Source organism: Megascapheus bottae, chromosome 11, assembly GCF_031878675.1.
Source record: "Megascapheus bottae isolate mThoBot1 chromosome 11, mThoBot2.hap1, whole genome shotgun sequence".
In the NCBI taxonomy this organism is placed as follows: domain Eukaryota; kingdom Metazoa; phylum Chordata; class Mammalia; order Rodentia; family Geomyidae; genus Megascapheus; species Megascapheus bottae.
Genome location: NC_143519.1, coordinates 60,766,459 through 60,793,080, shown reverse-complemented (window position 1 = coordinate 60,793,080; position 26,622 = coordinate 60,766,459). Strand labels below are relative to the sequence as shown.

At 43.7% G+C, this 26,622-nt stretch overlaps 1 protein-coding gene and 1 pseudogene across 3 annotated transcripts in view; one reads left to right on the top strand and one right to left on the bottom strand.

Annotated features, from left to right (window-relative positions):
- The first annotated feature begins 3,248 nt into the window (after positions 1 to 3,248).
- Atp8a2 (ATPase phospholipid transporting 8A2) overlaps positions 3,249 to 26,622 on the top strand; it is a 445,427-nt gene continuing 422,053 nt past the window's right edge. For all 3 annotated transcript variants that reach the window (XM_090342380.1, XM_090342381.1, XM_090342382.1), the window contains exon 1: positions 3,249 to 3,324. In XM_090342380.1, the coding sequence (XP_090198506.1) occupies positions 3,249 to 3,324 (76 nt within the window). The remainder of the gene's footprint in view (positions 3,325 to 26,622) is intronic.
- LOC150057241 (small nuclear ribonucleoprotein Sm D3 pseudogene) lies at positions 20,254 to 20,639 on the bottom strand (annotated as a pseudogene).

The window sequence follows — 26,622 nt, the reverse complement described above, 5'->3', positions numbered from 1 at the left end:
CCAAAAGTTAGAGCTGTGGCTGTAATGTAGTGAGACTCTTATCCTCCATTAACCACTCAAAAATGAGAAGTAGAAGTATAGCTTAAGTGGAGAGCTCTGGCTTTGAGTTTAAAAAGCTAAGCCAGAGCATGAGAACCTTGAGTTCAGTCCCCAGTATCAGAAAACACACACACATAAAAAGTTTTCCTTTTCAGCCAGGAGTATGGCCTAGTGGTAGAGTGCTTGCCTAGCATGCATGAAGCACTGGGTTCAATTCCTCTGTACCATATACACAGAAAAAGCCAAAAGTGGTACTGTGGCTCAAGTGGTAGAGTACCAGCCTTGAGAAAACTCAAGGACAGTGACCAAGCCTTGAGTTCAAGTCCCAGGACTGGCACAAAAAGATCTTGCTTTCATAAGAATGGAGGCAAAAATGTACTTTTCTCACAGTCTCATTGCTTTTCTGAATTTTGCATCTCCTCTTCCTTCTGGCAGGCATCCTATCTCCCTTGGTTCCTGCCCAGACTGGCAATGGGGAAAGGATCTGTTCTCTAAGTCAAGCCAAAGTCACTGGGTGATCTACCAAGGCATTCCAAGTCTAAGCCTAATAATAAACATTGGTGATGGCTTGCTTTGGTGTTTGTATCCATGATTTCCTTGAGGATCTCAAAGACAGGATTGAAGCCTCGATTCTGTGGCCAATGTCAGCAGGCTAATTTCTCCAGCTGCCTTACAAAGCAGATCAAGTGAATTAACCACGGAGATTGTGTAAATTCAAATAAAATAATCACCTATTGCTCTGATTTGCTTTACACTTTGTTAAGATTAATTCCATGTGTCTTGTTAGTTGTATTCTGGGCAGTAGGGTTTTGTGACTGGAGTCCCTCTGCTACGAGCTAGCACTCCAACAAAGACTCCAAATTCAGCCTTTAAGTGGTGGCTTTTCTGTTCTTGTGACTGGATTTATTTATTTATTTATTTATTTATTTATTTATTTATTTATTTATTTATTTATTTTTGCCAGTCCTGGGCTTGAGCTCAGGGCCTGAGCACTGTCCTTGGACTTTCTCAAGGCTAGAGCTCTACCACTTGAGCCTCAGCACCACTTCCGACTTTTTTCTATGTATGTGGTACCGAGGAATTGAACCCGGGTCTTCATGCATGCTAGGCAAGCACTTTAACCACTAGGCCAAACTCCTGGCCCCAACTGGATTTATTTTTGATGGGGCTACAGGAAATCAGAGTGGCCCTGGGTCAGGCCTAGGCCCTGGGCCCTGTGGCCCAGACAAATGTCTTGCATTTAACATTTAACATATTTTATGTCTTTCTTGAAAATTAAACAGCTGGGCATTGGTGGCTCACACTTGTAATCCTAGCTACTCAGGAGACTGAAATCTGAGGATGGTGGTTCGAAGCCAGCCAGGGCCAGAACCATCAAAAAGCAGAAGTGGAGCTGTGTTTCAAGTGGTAGAGTGCTAACCTTGAATGACAAAGCTCCAAGACTCTTCCCAGGCCCTGAGTTCAAGCCCCAGGTCTGACATACACACATCTAATTAGGGCCTGATTTGTTTTCTGTTCACTTGAGGCTGGAGAAAGAAAAAAAAAAGCTTCCTTCAAATCCCCTTGACAATCCTGCTCCGTTCCTTAGGGGGTTTATCATGGGTGGCAAAGCTAGGGAGCCATTAGTGGCACATTCAATGCCTGCAGTGCTTGGATTAATCCAGCTTAAGGCTAGGCTCAGTTGTTAGGATACTTTTTGGAAAAACATCTCCTACTCTTGAAGCTGAGCTCAAGAATTGAGATTCAACTTCCTGCTAAAGGCCTACTTGTTAGAAATACTTTTTTCTGGAGAGTCTAGACTGAACAAGCAAGAAATCTTACTGGAAATTAGTTTTGCTTTTGGTAGCTTAGACTTTTTTCTTTCTGGTGCTGGTACTGAGGTTTGAACTCAGAGCCCCAGCAGGCTTTTATGCTCAAAGCTGGTATCCTACCACTTGAGCCACTGCTTCACTTTTGGCTTTCTGGTAGTTAATTGAAAATAGAGAGTCTCACAGACTTTTCTTGCCTGAGCTGGTTTCGAACCATGATTCTCATTTGCCCTTGGCTTTTTTTTTTCTTTTTTTGCACTGTACCCAAAAGGAGCAAGCACAGTTGGAAGGTTTAATGACAAGGTAAAAATCTAAGGAAAAGAGATGGCATACCCTTGAGACAACACCCTTCACCTCTTTTAATAGCTGTTTTGTGTGGAGTGTCTATTTATGTGAATGTGTATAGAAGGCACGTTTCCCTTCCCTAAAAGGGGAGTGTGTGTGTGTGTGTGTGTGTGTGTGTGTGTGTGTGTTTACTAGAGCTTGAACGCTGGGCTTGGGTGTTGTCCCTGAAATTTTATGCTCAAGGCTAGCATTCTACCACTTGGGCCACAGTTCTACTTCTGGTTTTTGGTAGTAAATCGGAGATAAGAGATTGCTAGACTTGCTTATCCGTCTGTCTTTGAATCTTGATCCTCAGATCTCAACCTCCTGAGTAGCTAGGATAACAGGCGTGAGCCACCAGCATCCAGGCCCCTTTAAGGGTGTTTCAACTTTCACTATATCACTAGCTGGGGATGAATGGGTGCTGCAGACTCGGGACCTCTCAGAGCTCCAGGACCTCATATCAATCAAACACGTAGGAAATATGTCCCGTGGAGAACCCACCTAGAGCTCACCAGGCCAGAAATCCCGAGAAGTCCTGAAGGACTTAGGCTGCCTGCATTTGCTGCCTAGGTAACAGGCCGGTAAATAGGTAGCAGACGAGCTCGGTCCGGAGGCACCCAGTCTTCATCCTCCGGGAGAAGAGTTCTCTCCACCCCGAGAGCACGTATCCAATCCCACCCTCCGCGCCCCCCTACAGTCCTCCTGGTCCCGGGAAGCCCCGATCCCGCGTGTGGCGGAGGCCTCCCCGCCTCCGTGCCGCTCCTCCTCCCGCGGGCTCCGCCGCCGGCCGGTCCCCCGCCCTCGTGCGCCGCACAGCCCGGGCCGGCGGGGGCCGCCGCGGTGGCGTCCTCGGCGCGCGGCTGCCGCATTGGCCCGCGGCGGCTCGGAGGACGAGATCGCCGCAGTCTCGGGCGGGCGGAGCGGGGCGCCGGGGCGGGACGTCCCCCGCCAGTCCTCAGCCCGGCACGGCTGAGCCGGCTTGCTCACGGCCCCGGCGCCCGGGGTCCCTGCGCCCAGCTCTGAGCGCCATCCGCGTCGCTCGTCCGGGGCGCCGGAGCCCGATACTCGGGCGCGATGCTAAAGGGCGCTGGCCTGGACAAGGCGCTTAAGATGTCCCTGCCGAGAAGGGCGAGGATCGGCTCTGCTGTGGGTGAGTGGGGAGGGCAGGCTGGGGAGGGGCGGGCAGGGGCGGGGGCGGCTGCGAGCCGCGACCGGGGGCGCGGGTGGGAGGGAGGGGCGACCGAGGTGAGTTGACACAGCCCCGCCCTCCGCTCGGCCTCCCCTCCCCTGCTCCACCTTCCTTCCCCTCCTCTCCCTCCCTCTCTGAGACTCTGGGGATTAGCTAATGCCCAGCTCCGCTTGGCTGGCACCTGCGGGGCTGGGCGTCACCGCACCTGCGACTCCCAAAGGCCCAGTGCCCGGGCGCGGGGGGAGGGGCGGCTGTTAGAGACCCCTCCCCCATGCCGCCGTGGTCCAGGTGCGCGCGCGCGCGGGCATAGGTGGCTCTGTGTATGTGCACGCGCGCTGGAGCTCGCGCGCTCTCGCTCGTGCGTACCCGCCGCGCGCAGGCCCGTGCGCCCTGCGCGGTGATGAACCAGGCGGGAGCCGCCGGAGCCACGGTGGGCACTGTGGGCGCCGCGGTGCGTATCATCCGCCAAGCTCGGAAGGGACCAGCTCAGAGAGGTCTCCGCCAGTGTTTCTCTCCTGGGGCTCAGGTGCTCTTGGGCACAATCGCCATGTATTGGCTCACCTTTACTCACACCAATGCCACATTGGAAAGTGTGTGTGTGTGTGTGTGTGTGTGTGTGCGCGTGTGCCTGTGCGCGCGCACGCGCCTCCTCAGCAGCCTCTGTGAGTTATATAACATGTTTAAAAATCGTGATCTTGGAAGCCAGATGTTACTGCGGTTAGGATAAAAGCTAGGTGACCCAGACGCTTAGATAATAGGAAATTGAAAGAAGATCTTTAAAAGGGCAAGAGCTGCAGAGATCACACTTTACTCTGCAAGAAGTAGAACAAAATATCCAGAACGGGACATAGGCCTTGAAAAGGTCTACTCGTGGTTTTAGAAATCAAGAATGACTGCATATGGCAAAGGTATAGAGAATGTCACTTCCTAGGGTAAATAATATATAAATGTACAAGTAAACACGTACGGAGTTGTATACAAGTATACACAAATGTATTAGCCAAAGTATGGTATTCTCGGGGGAGAATTCAAACAGTGTAGTTCCTTAGCAAAATTAACTCTCAGTACAACAAAATGAAAACCAGGAAACTGGCACTTAAAGGGTAAAGGGGAGGAGACTAAAGAAAGAAAGAAGCAGGGAATGAAAAAAACAAACAACGGATTAGTGGGCCAGGAGTTTGGCCTAGTGGTAGAGTGCTTGTCTAGCATGCGTGAAGACCCGGTTCGATTCCATGGTACTGCATGAATAGAAACAAGCCAGAAGTGGTGTTGAGGCTCAAGTGGTAGAGCTCTAGCCTTGAGAAAGTCCAAGGACAGTGCTCAGGTCCTGAGTTCAAACCCCAGGACTGGCAAAACAAAAAGAAAACCAAAAACAAAAAACCCCAACCAAACAAAAAAACCAGTTTGATCAGGATACCCTGCCGATGAAGTTTTCAAGGCCAGAAATCTGAATTCAAGAGTTGTTGGATGGGCTCTGGGACTGTGCAGGACATACTGTGGTTTGAACTAATGGTTTGGCACTATCTCTTAGGGTTTATTTTTTTTTTTCCCACTGAAGATTGGGACTCTTAACACTTGAGCCACAGCTCCACGTCTGGCTTTTTGGTGGTCCATAGGAGAGAGGAGTCTCATAGCCTTTCCTGTCCAGACTGCTTTCACACCTTGATTCTCAGATCCCAGCCCCCTGAGCAGCTCGGATGACAGGTGTGAGCGTATGGGTGGCTGGCTGACGTCTTCATAGCTTTTGTTATTCACAAATTCACCCTAAAATGAACTAGTGTTTGCAGTCCATTCGCATAGATGTAGCCCAGCAAAGAGGGAATCCCTGGCATCCAGTATTTTGTGGTTGGTGGGTTAGGGGCAACAGAAAGGAGCCATGAAGACGGCTAATGTGGCTTTGACAGAGAGGTGTGCACAGAAGCCAGAGAGGCAAGGATTCTGCTTGCCAATAGCTCACAAAAGATGAGGCTGAGTCTCCCCACGAAGGTTACTGGTGACCTTGGAAGAGATGCTATTGGGTAGTTGTGATGAAGAATGTTTGATAGAGTGGACAGGTACATGGGGGAATAAGTCTGGAAAAACTTTCTTTCAGGAAAGAAAGAAAGGAGAAGCAAGCAAGGCACCAGTAGCTCATACCTGTAATCCTAGCTATTCAGGAGGCTGAGATCTGAGGATCATGGTTCAAAGCCAGCCCAGGCAGGAAAGCCTATGACGTTCTTCAACTAACCACCAGAAGCCAGAAGTGGTGCTGTGGCTCAAAGAGGTCAAGTGCCAGTTGTGAGCAAAAAAAGCTCAGGAACAGCGCAGGCCCTGAGTTAAAACTCTAGGGCCCATAAGAAGAAAAGAAAAAAAAAAGAAAAGAAAAGAAAAAAGAGGAGGAGCAAATTGATTGGGAGCTTGGGGTCTTGAGGAGGATATGAGTTGAAGAGAGAATGTTTTAAGATTGATCTTGAATCAGTATCAGCACAGGAACAGAGGAAAGAGTCACTGGGCACTGCTGGCCCACACCTGTAATCCTAGCTACTGAAGGAGGTGCAGATCTGAGGATCTTAGCTCAAAGCTAGCCCAGGCAGGAAAGGCCCTGAAATTTTTATTTCCAATTAACCACCAAAAGGCTGAAAGTAGAGTTGTGGCTCAAGTGGTAGAGAGCCAGCTTGAAGCAAAAACATGAATGGACAACGTTTAATCATTGAGTTCAAGCCCTGGTTCAGGCACACAAAATAAAAATAAAAATGCAATCCCCCCTTCCTCAAAAAAAAAAAAAAAAAGCAAAGACTAGTGTTTGTAGGTTTGGGTGTGGTGCTTGCATTCTTGTATAGTTTGTACACCACATGCTCATGGTGGGTCCTTTTAGTCTAGGAAAGGAGACAGGCTGTAAACGGGCATTGATTTCACATATGTACCATGCACTTTTCACTGTTGAGAATGCAGGAGATGGCGAGGTGAACAGGGTAGGGTGCTTCCATGAAGTTCCAGGTCTAGGGGTTATTTGCAAGTCATGCTATAAGTGTGGTCAACTCTTACCCAGCTTTCAGTTTACATGTATCGACAAAGTACAGGACAGAGGGGAACTTAAACAGGCCACGGTAGGGTGGGAGTAAATGGTGGGAAGTGGGGCCAGAAAGGAAGGAGTTGGGTTTTTTTTTTTTTTTGTGGGTCATGGGGCTTGAACTCTGGGCCTGGGCGCTGTCCCTGAGCTCTTCAGCTCAAGGCTATGGTCCTACCCTGGAGCCAAGCCCCACTTCCTGTGTTCTAGAGATTAATTAGAAATAAGAGTCTCAGGTCCTTTTGTGCCCTGGCTGCCTTTGAACCTCAGTCCTCAGATCTCAGCCTCCTGAGTAGCTAGGATTATAGGCATGAGCCATGGGGCCCTGCAGGAAGGAGTTGTCTTCTATGGATTTCAATTTCAGTGTGATCTAGGGCAGAAGTATCCCTCTTATCTTACTGAATTCCTGAATTTAGCTACATGAAAGATTAGCAATAATGGCTGGCAGGCAGTTAAGTGGACCAGCTAAATATACACCCTAGAAGGTTGCAGATTCTTAGGAAACTGTCCTTGGAATTCTGCTCAAAGTCCCACACATAATCCACCCCTCTCCACCCCTCTTCTGGTCATTAGAGGTAATTTAAGGAACAGTTTTTTTTTAACTTTAAAGATATCCATTGATTTTATTATAATATATTTTTTAATGCCAGTCCTGGGGCTTGGACTCAGGGCACTGTTGTTGGGCTTTCTCAAGGCTAGCACTCTGCCACTTGAGCCCCAGCACCATTTCTGGCTTTTCTATGTATGTGCTACTGAGGAATCGAACCCGGGTCTTCGTGCATTCTAGGCAAGCACTCTACCACTAGGCCAAACTCCAGCACAGATTTTATTATAATTTTTAACTGGCGTTACAGTTGCATTCATGAGGTAGTGTTATTACCCATATATTTCTCCCTCTTCCTCCCCCCACCATTTTGTAAAGTTCATTTCCAACCTATTCTGTGAACATCTGTGTTTCACTGGTTCACTCTTGGTCGTTTCTCACATCATCTTGTTTTTTCCCTTCCCTGATTCACATAAACATATAGATATGTATACAGTATACCAGGTACCAAAGTCAAATACAACAATAGAGGATAAACCATAAGAAACACAAACAAACTAGAAAACAAACAATTAAAGAAATAGCTTCAAATAGTATGCTGAGAGCAACAACCACAAAAATGAATCTCTTATTCCCCTATCCTGTAGTTCATCCTATATGGCCATGTGCACATAGTTTTGAGCTATTGCATTCCACTGTTACTAATTACTACAAATAAGGGAAACCATGGAGTCTATATTTCTTTGGGTCTGGCTTGCTTCACTTAATATGACTTGTTCTAGGTCTTTCCATTTCCTCATAAATGGGCAATATCATCCTTTCTGATGGCAGTGTAGAATTGTATTGTGTATGTATATCACATCTTCTTGATTCACTCATCTACTAAGTGCCAATACTGGGCCTTGAACTCAAGGCCTGAGTACTGTCTGTTAGCTTAGTTTTTTTTTCTCTCTCAAGACTGGAGAGCTACCACTTGAGCCAAACCTTCACTTGTGGTTTTTGCTGGTTAACTGGAAATAAGAGTCTTAGAGACTTTGTTGCCCAGACTGACTCTGAACACTCAGCCTCAGATCCCAGCCTTCTGAGTAGGTAGGATTTTAAGCCTGAGCCACCAGTATGTGGCTGAGAGTTTCAGTGTTGTTTTGAAGTTATCAAAGTATAGATGATTCCAGAAATCACCAGCCATCCTGGTCCTTTTAGTGTCTGTCAAGGTGATGGGTTTTCTGTTGAAGGTAGATTTGCCTTGTGTATCTCCAGGTGATCAGCGTGCCCTCAGTTGGAGACTTCAGTTGCTTAATAATTGATTTCATTTTTACAATGGATGCTTTATCTTAAGCCCTCATCAGACAGAGGTGCCAGCTAGACAAAAGGATTCAATTAAAGTTGTTCTCTGAAAAGTTTTCAAACATTTATGAGAGGATGTACATCCAGTGGGCCTCTAAAGAGGGGTCTCTGCCCTCCCTCCTTGGATTTTCCAATTTACTACTAAATAAAACCACTGGTCAATAATACCACATTGTGTACAAGATGTTATTTACTTCCTTTGAGGCCAGTGAAAGTACTCAGGAAAATGTTAACAGCCATTAAGAGAGGCTAAAAATAAAACTGATCTTAGGTCCATGACCTGGGAGGTTTTTTTCTATCATTGTCAAGGGCAAATGCAGAGCTAGTAAAGAACAGCACTGTGTTGGGAATTATCACGTCTGTATGGCTCGTTGGTCTTGTGGCGTGAAGCCCGGTGGAGTGCCATATATTTGTAGTCCTAGCAGTTTTGGAGGCTGAGTCAGGAAGGTGATTTGAGCACAAGAGTTTGGGGCCATGCTACAGAGCACAGAGAGACACAGTCTCTAAAAACAAAACAAAACAGTAACAATGACCAAACAATGCTAGTGGTTTAGTAATCCTAACTATTCAGTTAGATCGTGTTCAAATCCAGCCAGAGTAGGAAAATCCGTGAGATTCCTATCTCCAATGAGCCAGCAAAATGCTAGCAAAATGCTAGAAGATGAAATGGAGTTCAAATGGTAGAGCTTCAACCTTGACTAAAGGAGTCAAAGGTTAGCACTCAGGCTCTGAATTTAAATTCCAGTACGGGCGGGCATGCACCTGCATGTACACACACACACACACACACACACACACACACACACACACAAACACACACACACACAATGCATGTGTGATATTGTCCACTTAGATGGTTGGCGGAGTACATAATTGTGTGTGAGTCTTGTTTATGTGTCTCTTGTTCCTGAGAAGTTATCTCTTAACTTTCTCTGTCTTTCTATAAAACCCCAAATCAGAACTGTAACCTCTGTATATCACTTTTTTTTTTTTGCCAGTTTTGGGCTTGGGCTCAGGGCTTGAACCCTGTCCTTGGGTTTTCTCAAGGCTAGAGCTCTATCACTTGAGCCTCAGCACCACTTTTAGCTTTTCCTGAGTATGTGGTACTCAGGAATTGAACCTGTAGCTTCGTGCATGCTAGGCAGGCACTCTACCATAGGCCATGCTTCCAGCCCATATCACCTTTAGAATAACAATAACAATAAAAAAATCCAAATCAGATGAGGCATCATCTGTCATCCTAAAAAGTGACTTACTGCCAGATGTCAGTAGCACATGCCTATAAACCTAGCTATTCAGAAGATTGAGTTCTGAGAGTAGTGTGGTTCACAGCTAGATCAGGCTAAGAAATCTAAGAGAGTCTTTTTTAAAATATTTTTTATTGTAATTAATAAAAGGGTTACATGATATTTGCCAGATAGAAAGTGCATTAATTCACATACATTGATACCCTTTCACATTACCCTCCCCCCACCCCCCACCCTCTCTAAGAGAGTGGTCTCTAAGGAAGAGACCACTTCCCAGTTCTGGGGTTTGAACTCAGGTCTGAACACTGTCTCACAACTATTTTAGAGACACCTCTACTTTTTCCTTATTACATTTGACTTCAGGATTTAGTCTTTGGAAGTCAGTTTTTCATTCTCATGTAATTCTTTCATGAAATAATGAAATAATCGATGCGTATACGTTTCATGTGTATCAGAGACACATCAGAGTCCTGCTTTACTTCCTCTGGTCTTTGGATATGCTGTGTTAGCCAGATACAGAGCCGAGGACCCTGGGATTATTGTAAATATTTTAAGCACATTAGCAAGATTGCTGATATGGACAAGGAGGATAGGCAGAATGCTTTCCAGAAGGAGTACTTCTGCCTCCTGGCATTTGGAATTTCATTGCTGATACTAAGTACCCGAACCTGAAACTCAATATGTTCATCATAGTGAGAGGAGATGGCAATGCAGGAAGCGCCTGCTGATACTGTCAGGCAGTGCATTGGGGATCAGACTTCTTATCAGCTATTTTTAGCTACAGAATGATTATCCTTATTTAAGACTCTTCCATTTTCTTTATTGCTTTCTTCATTTGAGGGCATTGAGGAAGCATAACTGGTTCTAAAGCTACAGCATTTTTGCCTTTAAATCTCACGTTGCTAGTCCCTGTATATGCAGCTAACACACTGGGTCTCAGGAGACTCCACCAGCAGCCGAGTTTTATTAATTAATCAATTAATTGTTATTATCTTTAAGTAGTTATACAAAGGGGTTTCAATTCAATATGTCAAGTTTGGAGTATAATTCACTTGAATCAATGTTACCCCTTCCATCTTTCCCCCTCATCTCTCCCAACCCTGTCTATCATTGCAATTTAACTGGTTCCCCCTTTAAAATTTATACACTGCATATTATATTTGACCATTCTTCCTCTTTCCATTCATCTGTGTTCTTCCCCTTGACCTCCCTACCCCACTACACATAGCCCAGCTTCCTGTAGTTTGTTAAACTATTAGTTGTTTCACCAGTGGAATCCTCCCCTGCATATACCACACTTTAATTAATATATTACTATGCTTGTATATATAGGCATATGGCCCTGTATATATATATGTATATTTGAGACCAATACTTAATCCCAGTACCTGATGCTATTGTTCATTGCCTAGCACTCTGCCACCTGACCCATGCATGCAACCCCTACATATATACTTATAATTCAGATTTAACTTCCACATATGAGAGAAAACATATATCTGTTGTCTTTCTGAGCCTCACTTACTTCACCTAATATAATTTCCTCCAAATTCATTCATTTCCCTGACATAATATCCTTCCTGATGAATGAACAAAATTTTATTTATTTTTAATTTTATTTTTTGCTAGTCTTGGGGCTTTAATTCAGGGCCTGAGCACTGTCCTTGGGCTTTCTCAAGGCTAGAGCTCTACCTCTTGAGTCACAGTACTACTTTCAGCTTTTTCTATGTATGTAGTACCAAGGAATCAAACCTGGATCTTCATGCCTGTTAGACACTCTACCACTAGGCCAAACTCCTGGCCCCAAATTTTATTTTATATATATATATATATATCTATATATCTCACATTTTCTTTTTTCTCTTTCTTCTTTCTTTTTTCTCTTTCTTTTCTCTCTTCCTTCCTTTCCTTCCTTCCTTCCCTCCCTCTCTCTCTCTTCTTCCTTCCTTCCTTCCTTCCTTCCTTTCTTTCTTTCTTTCTTTCTTTCTTTCCTTCCTTCCTTCCTTCCTTCCTTCCTTCCTTCCTTCCTTCCTTCCTTCTCTCTCTCTCTCTCTCTCTCTCTCTCTCTCTCTCTCTCTCTCTCTCTCTCTCTCTCTCTCTTTCTTTCTTTCTTTCTTTCTTGCCTGTCCTGGGGCTTGAACACAGAGCCTGAGCTTGAGCCACAGCACCACTTCCAGCTTTTTCTATGTATGTGGCACCACGAAATCTAACCTGTGTCTTTGTGTATGCTAGGCAAGCACTCTACCAGTAGGCCAAACTCCCAGCCCCCAAATGTTATTGTGTGTGTGTGTGTGTGTGTGTGTGTGTGTGTGTGTGTGTGTGTATTGCATTTATTTTGCCAGTCCTGTGGCTTGAGCTCAGGGCCTGAGCACTGTCCTTGGGCTTTCTCAAGGCTAGCGCTCTACCACTTGGGCCACAGTACCACCTCTAGCTTTCTCTATGTATGTGGTACCCAGGAATTGAACCCAGGTCTTCGTGAATGCTAGGCAAGCACTCTACCACTAGGCCAAACTCCTGGCTCTTTTTCTTTTTTGGTGGGTTGTGGGGCTTCAACTTTGGGCCTGGGTGCTGTCCCTGAGCTCTTCAGCTGAAAGCTACTGTTCTTCCACTTTGAGCTACAGCATCGCTTCTGGTTTTCTCATGGTTAATTGGAGCTATAAGGCTCAGGGACGTTCCTGCGTGGGCTGGTTTGAACCTCAGTCCTGGGAGCTATGCCTCTTGAGCAGGATTACAGAGGTGAGCCACCAGTGCTCAGTGTGACTTGTAATCTTTGGCATAAATGCTCCAGAGTAGAATCACTGCATCATAACTTATTCTATATTTACTTCCTCGAGGAATCTCCAGAGCAGCTGAGTTTTAACTGAGCACAAATGTTTCCTTTGTACTATGTCCCATCTCTGAATGTCACTTCCCAAAATGACTCTTGTTCATTTTCCAAAAACAAATAGAAACACTCTGAAGACACTAGGACTGAACTAATGCCAGTGCCATAGCCTCGAACCCTCATAACTCTGAGCTAAATAGACCTCTTCTCTTTTATAAAGTTATCCAACTTCAAATATTCCATTAGAGCAATAGAAAATAGATTAATGCAATATATAACAACTGTGTGTGTGTGTGTGTGTGTGTGTGTGTGTGTGTGTGTGCTGAGGCTTGAACTCAGGGCTTCAGTTTGCACTTGGCTTTTTTGCTCAAGGCTAGCACTCTACTACTTAAGCTACCCCTCTACTTCTGCCTTTTTGTCAACTCCCTGAGTGGTTAAGATTACAGGAATGAGCCACTGCCATCTGGCCTCCATTTGCCCCTAATGATGGCTGGAGTTGGTTAGTATGGATGTCTATTCCCTATAGTTATTTCCAAGCCAAAAGAAGTTAGGGACATTAGAATACTTTTATTCCTGTTCCTCTTCCCTCATGGTCAAAATCACCCAAATGGGCCAGGGACTATCTCACACTTGTAATCCTAGCTACTTAGGAAGCCAATATCTGAGGATCATGGTTCGAAGACAGTTCAGGCAGACAAATCTGAGAGAATCTCATCTCCAACTAAGTAGCAAAAAGCCAGATGTGGAGGCATGGCTCAAATGGTAGAATATTAGCCATAGTGAAAAAGCTAGGCAAAAGTACAAGGTCCTGAGTTCAAGCCCTGGTATTGTGTGCACATATTCATGTGTACACACGCACACACACACACAGACACACACACTACCTGAATTGTTAATGTCTTTGGTCACCATTGCATTCTTGTGTTTCATTCCTCTTGGTAACAGATCTCTGGGGATCTTTTGGTGATTGTCTGGGAATGTCAACAATCAAATTCTTCCTGTCCCTGAGGATGCTGTCATAATGTCCTATGGCTAAGCAGCAGTTTTGCTGAACATGGAATTCTAGACTCCGAATCCCTTTTCTTCAGCATTTTAAGAGATTGCTTCATTATCTTCTTGTTCCCAGATTTGCTGATGTGTGTGTCTCTGTCAGTTTGATTCTTGTCTGTGTAGCTAAACGGTTTTATTTTTAAAATTTGATTAGTTTATAATGATATGGTCATTCTATTTTGTGTGCATTTGTGTGTGTGTGTGTGTGTGTGAGAGAGAGAGAGAGAGAGAGAGAGAGAGAGAGAGAGAGAGAGAGAGAGAGAGAGAGAGAGAGAGCGCGCGAGCGCGCGCACCAGTCCTGGGGCTTAAATTCAGGGCCTGGACACTGTCCTTGGGCTTTTTAGCTCAAGGCTACCACCTTACTCCTTGAGCCACAGCCCTACTTCTGCCTTTTGTGGGATTAATTGGAGGTGTGTCTCAGGTTTTTCCTGGCTAGGATCTATGGTCCTCAGACTGCATCCTTCTGAGTATCCAGGATTATAGACATGAGCCCCTGCCTCAGCAATATAGTCATTGTTTATGTTTCTGAAATTTAAGTCCAATGATCTCAGTATCTTCCTCCCTCCTCTCCCATGTGTCACTTATATACTCTGTGGCAGAGAATGTCTTTCAACCTGAGAACTATTGTCTGTCCTGTTTTGGGGGAGAAATGATCACGTGTCATGTCTCTGATGAGTCTGCCCTCCTCCCAGCAACCCCTTCCTACACACAAGTTGGACAAAGATGATGCCCAGATTTGCTTTTTTTTTTGCCAGTCCTGGGGCTTGGGTTCAGGCATAAGTACTGTCCCTGGGCTTTCCTCAAGGCTGCACTCGAGCACTTGAGCCACAGCACTACTTCTGGCTTTTTCTGTGAATGTGGTACCCAGGAATCCAATCCAGGGCTTCATGAAAATATTACCATGCTCCTGGCCCTCAGATTTGCTTTTGACTCTGATCCTGACACTTCCTTCCTTAGGTATCCTGAGAGAAGTTACCTAAGTCTCTCAGCTGAATTTTCCTTGTCTCTAATATGGCTGATAATGCCTCCCTCACACAGAGTTCTTGATAGACTTCACATTAGCTGATACTTAATAAGTGTTAGTTAACATAAAATTAATCATTAAAACCATGACTAATGACATAATTGTTTCAAAATAACATACTAAAGCTCCAGGACTCTCAGCCTCTACCTCTTTCTTTCATTGTGTCTGTAGCTAGATTGTATTTTTCTTTTTCTGTCTCTGTCTTTCTTTTTTGTGGGTCATGGGGCTCTTTAGCTCAAGGCTACCACCACCCTGCTCTTGAGCCAAGCCCCACTTCCTGTTTTTTTCCTAGAGGTTAATTGGAGATAAGAGTTACAGATCCTTCTGTGCAGGGGTTGGCTTTGAACCTTGATCCTCAGATCAAGTGGCTAGCACTCTGCCACTTGAGCCACAGCACCACTTCTGGCTTGTTCTATGTATGTAGTATGGAGGAATTGAACCCAGAACTTCATGCATGCAAGGCAAACACTTTACCACTAGGCCACACTCCCAGTACTCTCTTTCTTTTTTTGTGCTAGGGCTTGAGCTTGGGGCCTGGGTGCTGGCCCTTAGCTTTTTCATTCAGTGCTGGTGTTCTACCATTTGAGCCATACCTCAACTTTCAGCTTTTTACTTGTTAATTGGAGATGAGAATCTCATGGTCTTTCCTTCCAGGGCTGGCTTTGAACTGTGATCCTCAGATCTCAGCCTCCTGAGTAGCTACGATTACAGAGTGAGTCTTCCATCAACATCCTGTTTAAGTGATTTTCTGAATTACAAGTACTTAATGAGAACAATGTGACTTGAGCCTTACATCCTCTTAAGGCATTGAGACGGGGGTTCGCATAGAGCAAACCCCCCTTCTGAGCAGACTTTCAATGCCCCCTGGAAAGACAACTACTTCAACAGACACAAGATAGATGTTTCTCTTTCCTAGAGCCCAAAACAGATTTACAGTGCCAAAGTTGGAGCTCGATCTTGTTCTTGTTGACCATTCTAGGTCATGAGCTAGAGGGCACTTAAGCTTCTCACCCAATGTGGAAAGGGAGTACTGTTGCCCATTAGTTGATCAGTTGGTAGTTGCTTCTTTTGTTAATCTTCTCGTAGATTCCACTACTAGAGACCCTCAGAACGTGGAGACACGATTCTGAATTCAGATTTGTCTTACCTGATCATACCTTAGGATCTGGCACATTGGAGGCACTCAGTAACTATTGATAGAAGGATGAATAAATAAAATGAATAAGCTTGGCGTGGGTGACTCATCAGTGATCCTACTACTCAGGAGGCCGAAATCTGAGGACTGCAGTTTGAAACCAGCCTGGCAGGAAAGTCCATGATATTCTTACACAATTAACTACTAAGAAAAAGAAAAGAAGCAGACTGGAAGTGGAGGTATAGCTCAAGTGGTAGAGCATTAGCTTTGAGCAAAAGAAGCTCAGGACAGCATTCAGGCCCTGAGATCAAGTCCCAACACTGGTCTCACGCACACATAAAATAATGAATAGATGATGGAAGAATGGGTAAGTAAATACAGAGGAGCAGAGAGGGAAAAATGATATTGTTTAAGGGCTCAGAGAGACTAAAGCACATAGAGAATACGGTAGACGTAGCTTAAACTGGATTTAGTATTAACAACAACAACAACTACATAAGGCATTTATGGTGATAATTTGACTTTTTCAAGGCATTGTAGCCACACAGACTTCAAACAGTATAGAAAGATGTAAATAGCTGTGTACTGGTGGCTCATGCCTGTAAGCTTGGTAAATCAAAACCCAAGACAAGAGAAAAATCCAAGCAAGTCGGAGCTGAATTCAGGGGGTTTAAAAAAGACTTTATGCCGAGCCAGATAGATACCTAGTAAAAACAGGCAGCCTAAGAAAAGATCAATTTGGATGAGTTGATGATGTAGGTTAGACCTAGACTGGACAGGCCTGAAGGGTGGACCAGAATATGCTTATTCTAAAATATGCCTTCTGGGCCATAGTGATAGCTTCGAGCTGAAGGCTACTGAGAAACAGCAGATTCATGGGGAAAAAAATCTCTGCTTTTCTCCTCTCCTGTTTAAAGGAAGCTATAAATATCCATTTGCCAAGGTGTCTATGGAAAGATGAGATAACAGTGGATTCTTATCAGGGCTACACTGAGAGAATCAGATGACAAAGGCTAAATATATTGCCTTTGTCTCCCATCAGCTTTCCCCTACATTTATCTTCTTATAATTACTGCCCCTAACTTGACTTTTATCTTGGTAAAGCCCTTCAATTTGTCATTTGCTATTGAAATGGTATACAAGGGCTCTGGTCTCTGCATTTCTTGGGGTCTTTTTCTTTCAATATAAGACAACCTTCATGTATATTTAAGTAAGAATATACATGAAACAGACCCACACTGCCAGCCTTTTGGTGATTCATTGGAGGTAAAAGTTCAACTGATTTTCCTGCCCTGCAGACTTTCAGCCATAATCCTCAGATCTCAGCTTCCTGAGTAAATAGAATGACAGGAGTGAGCCATAGGTGCCTGGCAACTCTGTCTTATACATGTTTATACATATGTACAAAGCCTAATGTTTTATGACTATTTCTTATTTTCAGACCAAGGACTTCATTTAATGAGAATACTTTAAGACAGTCTTTTGTCTATGTCTTCCTTGTTTGCTACCATCCCAGGCGGAATGGACATTTCTTCTTAGTAACCTCTCAATCTCACCATAGCATTGACATAATTCCAGAAGCATCTTTCTCCCCTGCAGAGTTTCTCAGGACAGGGAGCAAGTCTCATTGGTACTGGAAATGGAGGAGGAGAAAAGGACATGAAGATGGAGGAGGAGAAAGAGGAGATAAAGTAGGAGGAGAAAGAGGTGGTGAAAGAGATGAAAGAGGAGATGGAGCAGACAATGGAGGAGAAAGAGCAGGATAAAGATATGGGAAAGGAGGTAGAGATGGAAGAAGAGGTGGTGGAGGAGGAGGAGATGGAGAAAGGAATGGAGGAGGAGCCAGGTCCTGGAGGCTCATGCCTGTAATCCTAGCTGTTGAGGAAGCTGAGATCTGAAGATTCTGGTTCAAAGCCAGCCCTTGTAGGAAAGTTCACGAGACTCTTATTCCCAATAAACAACCTTAAAAAGCTAGAAGTGGAGCTCTGGTTCAAAGAGAAGCAGGACAAGGAGTTGGAGTAGGAAGAGCTAGAGAAAGAAAAGATGAAAGAAAAAGAGTAGGAGATGGAAGGAATGGAGTAGGGAGAGGAGAAAGAAAAATATGAAGAGATGGAGAGAGGAGAGTTGGAAGAGGAGATGGAGGGGGAAAAGTATGACAAGGAAATTGGAAGAAGTGGAGGAGGAGGAAGGGGAGGAGGAAGAGATGGAGGCAGAAGAGAGTGATTATGATTCATGTTAAAACTGAACCCCTAGTGCAATAGTACTAAGTGGTGAAGCTTTTAGGGGCGCCTAGACAATGAGAGTGGGTAAGATTCCCCTCTGTCTCAGTCTCTTCAGGTTGCTGTGACAGAATACCTTAAAATGGGAAATGGAAATTAATGGTGATTCCTCTCACCATTCTAGAAACTTAAGACTGAGAATCAAGGTCTTGGCAGATGCCCTTTCTGCTGAGCACCTAGTTCCAAGATGGAGCCGTAGCTGCATTATGCCCTGCTGGAAGGGCCTGAAGAAATAAGCAAGGTGTTCTCACTTGGTGGAAGAGATAGTGGAAAAGATGTGTTTGTGCCATTGAGTCCTCTCTTAAGGGTACAAATCCCTCTTGTGACAGATGAGGGAAGACACTCTTATGCTAGTCCTGGGGCTTGAACTCAGGGCCTGCGCACTGTCCTTGAGCTTTCTCAAGGCTAGAGCTCTACCACTTGAGCCACAGAAACACTTCTGGCTCTTTCTATGTATGGGGTACCAAGGAAGCCAACCCAGGACTTTGCATATGCAATGGGAGCACTCTACCACTAGGCCATACTCCAGACCCTCTTCATTCTTTTTTAAATATAGTTTGTTATTATTACTAAGGTATTGCACAGAGGGCTTATTATTTCATAAGTCAGGTAATGAGTACATTTGTTTTTGGACAGTGTCACCATTTCCTTCACTTTGCCTCTGTCTCCTCCTCCTACAGGGTCCCACTCTGTAATACTGTTACATCAGGGATTAAGTTTTGATGAGAATTGTGTGTGTGTGTGGGGGGGGAAAGCCAGGCATCAGTGATCCTAGCTGCTTAGGAGACTGAGATTTGAGGACCACAGTTCAAAGCCAGCCTAGAGAATGAAACTCTGTGAGACTCTTATCTCTGATGAACCAACAAAAAGACAGGTATGGCTCAAATGGTAGAGTGTTAGATACGAGTGGATAAAGCCAAGCAGAAACTCCAGGCCCCGAGTTTAAGTCTCATTACCAAAACGAACTAACTAACTGAAGTTAGTAATATTACTTTAGTAGAAGGTAGACTTTTAAAGTAATGGCTAAGTAATGGCTTCATGTAGACAACTTATAGACAACCGTCATTAATAAGACTTCAGTCAGGCACCAGTGGCACAGATACTCAGAAGGCTGAGATCTGAGGATTTCAGTTCTAAGTTTGCCTGGGCAGGAAAGTCTGTGAGACTCTTATCTCCATTTAATTATCAAAAAAATGGGAAGTGCACTGGACCAGTTCAGGTGTGAGGAAGCCATGCCATATGTCTCCGTGTTCCTGTCCTGTCTCCTGTTCCGGTTGTCCTCCAGTCACCATGGCACCTGTTTTGCTCTCTAGCCTGTTTCTTAATTATGCTTGGTGTATTTGCAGGCTATAGGCCTTTGTAACAACTGGCCGCCTTCGACTGCTAGCACTCTAATAAAGACTCCAAGATTTGACCTCTCAAAAAAAAAAAAAAGGGAAGTGCAGATGTGACTCAAGTACTAGAATGTTAGCCTTAAGTGAAAAGGCTCAGGAACCGTGCCTAGGTTCTGAGTTTAAGCCACAGGATTGGTGCGTGTGCACATGCATATGCCCACACGCGTGCACATGCACACCCACCCACCCCCACACCTCCACACACACACTTTGTCAGTATTTTGAAAATGTTTGCTTGGCTATATATACTAAAACGTAGATAGATACCAACTACATACAGAACATAGAAGTAAAATTGTTCAGCAAAGCCAATAGTCCCATATATATGACTTTGTTAAACCTAAGTATCTTCACTGTCCTTCATTCGGTCTTTGGGAAGTTTGGAGGGCAGAGAAGTTTATGTGGGATCCTGCACCAAGAGTTTAACTAACCTTGAAGGAGAGAGGACCCTTTCTTGCCTCAGTTAGAGCATTATTTTTGAATATAAAAACACTAGTTCCATACCAATAAAATTAGCGGTCCAACCACCACATCAGATCGGCCTACATCACCACATAGTTCCTGGGACAGAGGCCACATCATAGAGTTACAGGGACATGGTCAAGTGGTAGAGTACTGACCTTGAGCAAAGAAAGTTAAGGTAGCTGTGATCTTAGCTACTTCGGAAGCTGAGATCTGAGAATCTCAGTTTGAAACCAGCTCTGGCAGGAAATCCCACGAGGCTCTTATTGTCAATTAACTACCAGAAAGCTAGAAGTGGAGCTGTGGCTCAAGTGGTAGAATGCTAGCCTTGAGCACAAAAGCTCAAGGACAGTTCCCTGAGTTCATGCTTTAGTACCAGGACACACAGACACACAGACACACACACACACACACAGCCAATAAATTATACAATTATTACAGCCATCTCTTTCCCCCCCAAACAACATAGTCAGATTTATTTAACAGTTCTTTTGTTCTTTAAAAAAAAAGTCAAAAGAAAACATACATTACAAGTACCCATCCCACAAACTCAGATAATCTAAAGAAAAAGGGCCAAGTTCTGTTTAACAGAGAAAATTATCTTTGTTTCTGGAAGATGTTTCCACATCCCATTTCATGCCCTCTTCCTCTGGCAGCCACTTGGGCCTTCAGGATAGTAGCTTTTCCACGGCCAGCCCCCGAGCCTTGGTTTTTATTTTTCATGCTCTTTAACATTGGTGCATTTTAAAAAGCATATCAGGTAAAATCAGAAATCGGATCTTGCTGCCACTCAGCCATCTCTGTATGTGACTGTAATGTTGGACATCTGGCAGTTCATGTTGTCCTCTGCTTCAATGAGCTTGTCTCACATGTCATGACATGGGCCTCGGCTTCGTGCAGGACTTTAATTGGCAAACCAATAGACATTTTGGCAGGAAGAAAGTTCAACTGAGTCTTGCACTCCTTCTCTTTGCTTCAGGGACAAACGTTGCGACGACGAAAGCGTGAGGCAAGCAGCCATCTCTTTTTAATTATACAATTTTCACAGCCATTTTCTTTTTCTTTTCCTTCCTTCCTTCTTCCCTCCCTCCCTCCCGGGGCTTGAACTCAGGGCTTGGGCACTGTCTCTGAGCTTCTTTTGCTCAAGGCTAGCACTCTACCACTTTAGCCATAGTATCACTTCTGGCTTTTTCTGTGTATGTGGTACTGAGGAATCGAACCCAGGGCTTCATGCATGCTAGGCAGGCACTCTACCACTAAGCCACACTCCAAGCCCACTTTTTCTTTCTTTTTTATTGTAAAGATGATGCACAGAGGGGTCACAGTTACGTAAGTACGATAATGGGTATATTTATTTTCTAATAGTGTTACCCCCTCCTTCGTTTTCTCCAACATCCTCTCCCCACAAGGGGGAGAGAAAATCCCCTTAGGATTTTCTTAGACCCCCCCCCCCCCCCCTCCGAGATCAAGCCCTCTACTTTTCCATGCCCTACAACTCCAAAGTGCTGTGGCTGTGACCAGAGACCGGATGAATCAAATTTATAAGCAATGTTTCATTAAAAATAAATGTATGTTAGAATAAATATGTTCAGACTGTGCTCCTACTGGGATCTGAAAAATAAATATGATCACTGGTTTTGGTTTTTGTTTTGTTTTTTTCTTGCCAGTCCTGGGGACCCAGACTGACAAAAAAAAAAAAAAAAAGGAAAAAAGAGTTTCACAGACTTTCCTACCCAGACTGGCTTTGAATCATGATCCTTAGACTCAGCTTCCCAGCTTCCCGAGTAATAAGGATTACAGACATGAGCCGCCAGCACTCAGCTTAAAAGCCTTCAGTTAGGAAATCTTTGTATCTCTTGTGCTCTGGTGCTTCACTCTGGTTCCTTGATTGAGTAGTTCAAGGAAACTAATTTTACATCGAATTATTTTAACATCGGATTATTGATGCAAACAATACAACAATCTTGGAACTCTGCAAAGAGAACAGCTTAAATATAGAAGCAACGGGCTTTCTCCTGCCCTGTGTATAATTCCAATAGTATTTTGAGAGGTGAAGCATTGTCATGATCCTTGATTTTAGTGTGCAAATTTGGTTTGCAAATTCATATATCATTTCATATAATTGCAAACTTGAAAATCTATTTTCCTGAACTAGCATATCTTCTGTGTGTGTGTGTGTGTGCATGCATGCACACTTGTGCTGTTCTTGGAGCTGGAAATCAGGGCTTGGGCCCTGTCCCTTAGCTTTTTCACTCAAGGATATTGTTCTACCCCTTGAGCCACAGCTCCACCTCTGGCTTTTTGATGGTTAATTAGCAATAACAGTCTCACAGGCTTTCTTCCCCAGGCTGGCTTTGAGCCATGACCTTCACATCTCAGCCTCCTCAGTAGCTAAGATTCTAAGTATGAGACAACAAAGCCCAGCTTGCTCTATTTTAATTTTCCAGTAAAAGCTTTCATTTTTTTCTGCAAATAACAGTTTCTGGAAATAAGACTACTGGCTAGACCAGCAGGCTTGCTTTCATCTCAGCTGTAATATTAGTACACTATCTGCTGAAATATTGACATAATGTCTGCAGGCTTAGTAATAATGTCTATGTGTCTATTTACAGGAGAGAAAATTTCTGGATCTCATTTCCTTTGTGGGGAGGAAAGAGGATGGTTATAGCTCTCTTTTTATTTCTATAAATATAACCCCAAGCATAATTGTGTTGAAGCATTAAAAAATGTAAAACAAAAGGACAAGATCCCAGATACTGAAGACTCAATATTTAAATTCCAAATACCGTAGCAAATAACTAAGCTGAAATAAGACAGAGATAATAAAATAGACAGGCTGGAAGAGCCCGTGGAAAAAGTGGCTCCACCAAAAAAAAAAAAGGGTCATGTGTTACATGTGTTATATCTGGCTTTTAAATGGATTCATGAAACTTGGTTATGTGGCCTCCTCCTCTGAAACACGGAGGATAACTGGGAAGAAACATGAAATTCACTCTCAGATACACAATTGGCAGAAATGGCATGCTGCTCAAGTCTTGCCAAACAGGGTAATAGGATTTCTGTGCTGTACTGATACCTCATTACTTTATGGCAGGTAGCAGAGGTTAAAGTATGAGCTGACTTCCGCTGCCTAAAGAGGCTGAACTCTCAGTATAGTTAGCAATTCTCCAGAAGAAATGGGATGCTACCTTGAATGCTACCTGCAATTAACTTTTCACGTGGGTCTTGTGGGAAAATCTTTTCTTTTCCTTCTCTCTTTTCTTTCTCTTCTTCTCCCTTCTGTATCTCTTGCTCTCTTTTTCTTTTCCCTCCTTTTTTCCCTTCTCTCCTTTCCCTCCTTCTGGCTTTTCCCTCCCTCCCATCCTTACTTGTCTCTCTCTCCATCCTCCTATTCCTTTTCTTCTTTCTTCTCGATTTCTTTTTGTCGTTCTCTCCCCATCTCTCTCCCTCTCTCTTTCTTTCTTTTGCCTTAGTACCTGGGCTTGAACTCAGGGCCTCACATTGAGTCACACCTCCATGTCCAGCTTTTTGCTGGTGTGTCAAAGGTAAGAATCTTATGGATTTTCCTGCTTAAGCTGGCTTTGAACCTTGACCCTTTAGATCTCAGCCTCCTGAGTAGCTGGGATTATGGGTGTGAGCCACTAGTTTTTTTTAGCTTAAAATCAGATTGAACCTCTCAGGATTTTTAGTCAGAGCATACCATACAAGACTCAAAACATCAGGTAGACTTTTATTTCTACTTAGATGCACTACCAAGCTCAGCCAGTGATCAGGCCTCCAGGACTTAAGCGCTTTCTTCCATCCATCTCCTTCTACTTTAGTTACACCCAGCTTTTACACCTTGCTTTATCTCTGGTTGAACAAACTATGCCCATATGGATCTGCTCATTTGTTTGTCTCTCCATTTTGGATGCTCTTCGGTCACCAGACTTAGGCCTTCATTTCAAATGTCACCTCTTCACAAATCCACATGACCATATCATCTAATGTCAGGCTTCTTGGTCCCTCTCTCTCCTCTCATCCTTTGCTCTCTCTGTGTAGACTCTACGCAGAGTATGTATTTGTTTTCAGGGTGCTCTCTGCATGAACCAGGCTCCATGAACCAGGCAATGTGTTTGGCTTGGTGTTTCTACTGCAAATGAGAAATATTTGTGGAATGTATTATTGGGGTTATCTGAGAACTAGGTTGTTATGATTATAAAATTCCAATTAAAGAAATGGAAATATATTGCATCTATATATGAAAATGACAAAAAGGAAGTATATTGAAAGCTGCTGACCACACTTAGGTACTGGTGACCAACTACACAGGAGGCTGAGATCTGAGGATTGTGGTTCAAAACCAGCCTGGGTAAGAAAGTAAGTGAGACTCCAGTGGAGTCCTCCAGAGAATGTTTCTTATAGTATGGGGCTCCTCCTATAGCTCCTCTTCTGGGCTTCGTGATGATTGCTTATAGCTCATGCCTGTATACCCTGGCTCTTTTCCTTGGTTGAGTGAGCACCCAGGGCATTATGGGAAGAAGAAGCATTGGAACAGGACATCATAGACATAGATGTGACGTCTACTTAAGTTTCTCTTTCTTTAGAATCTACTGTTTAAAAAAATTAGATTTGTAATGAAATTTATTATAATTTTGCTTTTTTTTAGTGTGCTGGTTCTAGGACTTGACCACACAGTCTAAGATCTATTCCTGAGCTTTCTTGGTCAAGGCTAACACTCCACCACTCTAACCACAGCTCCACTTCTAGATTTTTGTTGGTTAACTGGAGATAAGAGTCTCACAGACTTTCTTATCAAGGCAGGCTTTGAAAGGCAGTCACTAGATCTCAGCCTCCTGAGTAGATAGGATTATAGATGTGAGCCACCCACATCTGACTAGACCCCACAGCCCCCCCTCTCTTTTTTGTCCAGTTCTGGGCTTGGGCTCAGGGTCTGAGCACTGTCTTTGAGTTTTCTCAAGGCTAGAGCTCTACTATTTGAGCCACAGCACCACTTCTGGCTTTTTTTCTATGTATGTGGTACTGAGGAATTGAACCGGAGTCTTTGTGCATGCCAGGCAAGCATTCTACCACTAGGCCAAACTCCAAGTCCCTACCCCTCCTTTTAATGGTCCCACTATTCCTCAATATCATTACACTGGAGATCAAACTTCTAATGAGTACATAATTCAGGGGACAAACCTCATCCCAAACTACAGCAGATATGAATGCCCCTGGCTTGTTTTATAACCATAATATTACTTAAACAAAATGCTTATGAATTGAGAGCACTCATACGAAGAATTCCTGAGGGAGAGAGGCATCTTTGAATACAAGTCTTATTGATCTCTGTAATGTATTTTGGCATAAGCAATTGCTCAATAGATAAGGAATGTTTATTTTAAAAGTACTGGCTTAGCTGCGTTGGGTGGGGTATACCTGCAATTCTGGCACTTAGGTTGGTCCACCTAGGCAACAGAGTAAGATCCTGTCTCAAATAAATAAATAAATAAGGAAATAGGCAAACAATACAATAATAAATATAAATAATAAATACAATAATAAAATTAAAACACAATGCATAAGCACAATACATACATATAGAAATACATAAATAAAAGCATTGATCTGTTTGTAATGGTTCACCCAAGGTTACAGGTACACAATTGGTGTCATTGTAGACATCAGGCAGTATACTTCCTTGACTTTCCTGTTTTGCTGTTAGCACATTTTTTCTTTTTTTGGTGGGTCATAGGGCTTGAACTCAGGGCCTGGGCACTTTTGCTCCTTGAGCTCTTTTGCTCAAGGCTAACACTCTACCACAGTACCACATCTGGTTTTTAATTGGAGTTAAGAGTCTCACCAACTTTTCTGTCCAGGCTTGCTTTGAACTGCAATCCTCAGATCTCCTCCTAAGCAGCTAGCATTACATGTGTAAGCCACCAATGCCTGGATGTTGGTATAATTTTTTAATCAGCAAAAACTATTTGGATATATTGTCACAGGAGATTTTATTCAAGTTTTTAAAGAATATATGTCTAGAAAGTGGCACTGTGGCTCGAGTGGTTGAGTGCTGGACTTGAAGAGCTCAGGGACAATACCCAGGCTCAGAGTTCGAGCCCTATAACCACCACCAACAAAAGAAAATGTGGAAAAAAATCAAATATTTAAAAAATACATGTATTATTATTGTTAGCAGTATTAGTATTATTAGTAATCGTTGTAGTAGTAGTAGTGGAGCTTGAACTCTTGTCTCTTGCTTGGCTTTCTTGCTCATAGGTGGCACCCTACCACTTGAGACACCCCTCTAGCACTGCCTTTTGCTGGTTAATTGGAGATGTAGTTTGGTGGACTTTTCTACTTAGGCTTGCTTTGAATTTTGAGCCTTTCAATCTTAGCCACTTGAGTAGCTAGAATTAGAGGTGGAAGCCAGTGTGCCTGGCTAATGTCTGCTTTTCATTCAACTTTTCTTGTTCATTATCTTTATGTATTTGTACAAAGGAGTGTCTATTCAACAAATCAGATCTTGTTTCTAAATAGTATATCCCATAGTACATGTAAATATACAAAAGTAATAAAGTGATTCTCCATTGAGAATAGCTTTGCCGAATCTTCTTGAGTGATTTTTTTGACTCATATACTTTTTATTTTATTTTCTATTTTTCCCTGTGTACTGGGGCTTGAACTCATGGCCTTGCACACACTCTCACTCTCTTCTTTCACTCAGGGCTGGAGCTCCACCACTTGCATCACAGTTCTACTTTCAGCTTTTGGGTGGTTAATTGAAGGTAAGACTCTCTAATTTGTCTGCCCAGGCTGGCTTCTAACCATGATCCTTAGATTTCAGCTCCCTGAGTAGCTAAGATTCTAGGCATGGGCCACTGGTGCTTGCCAGGGGTGAGTTGCATCAAGTGTCATCTGAGTTCTTAAG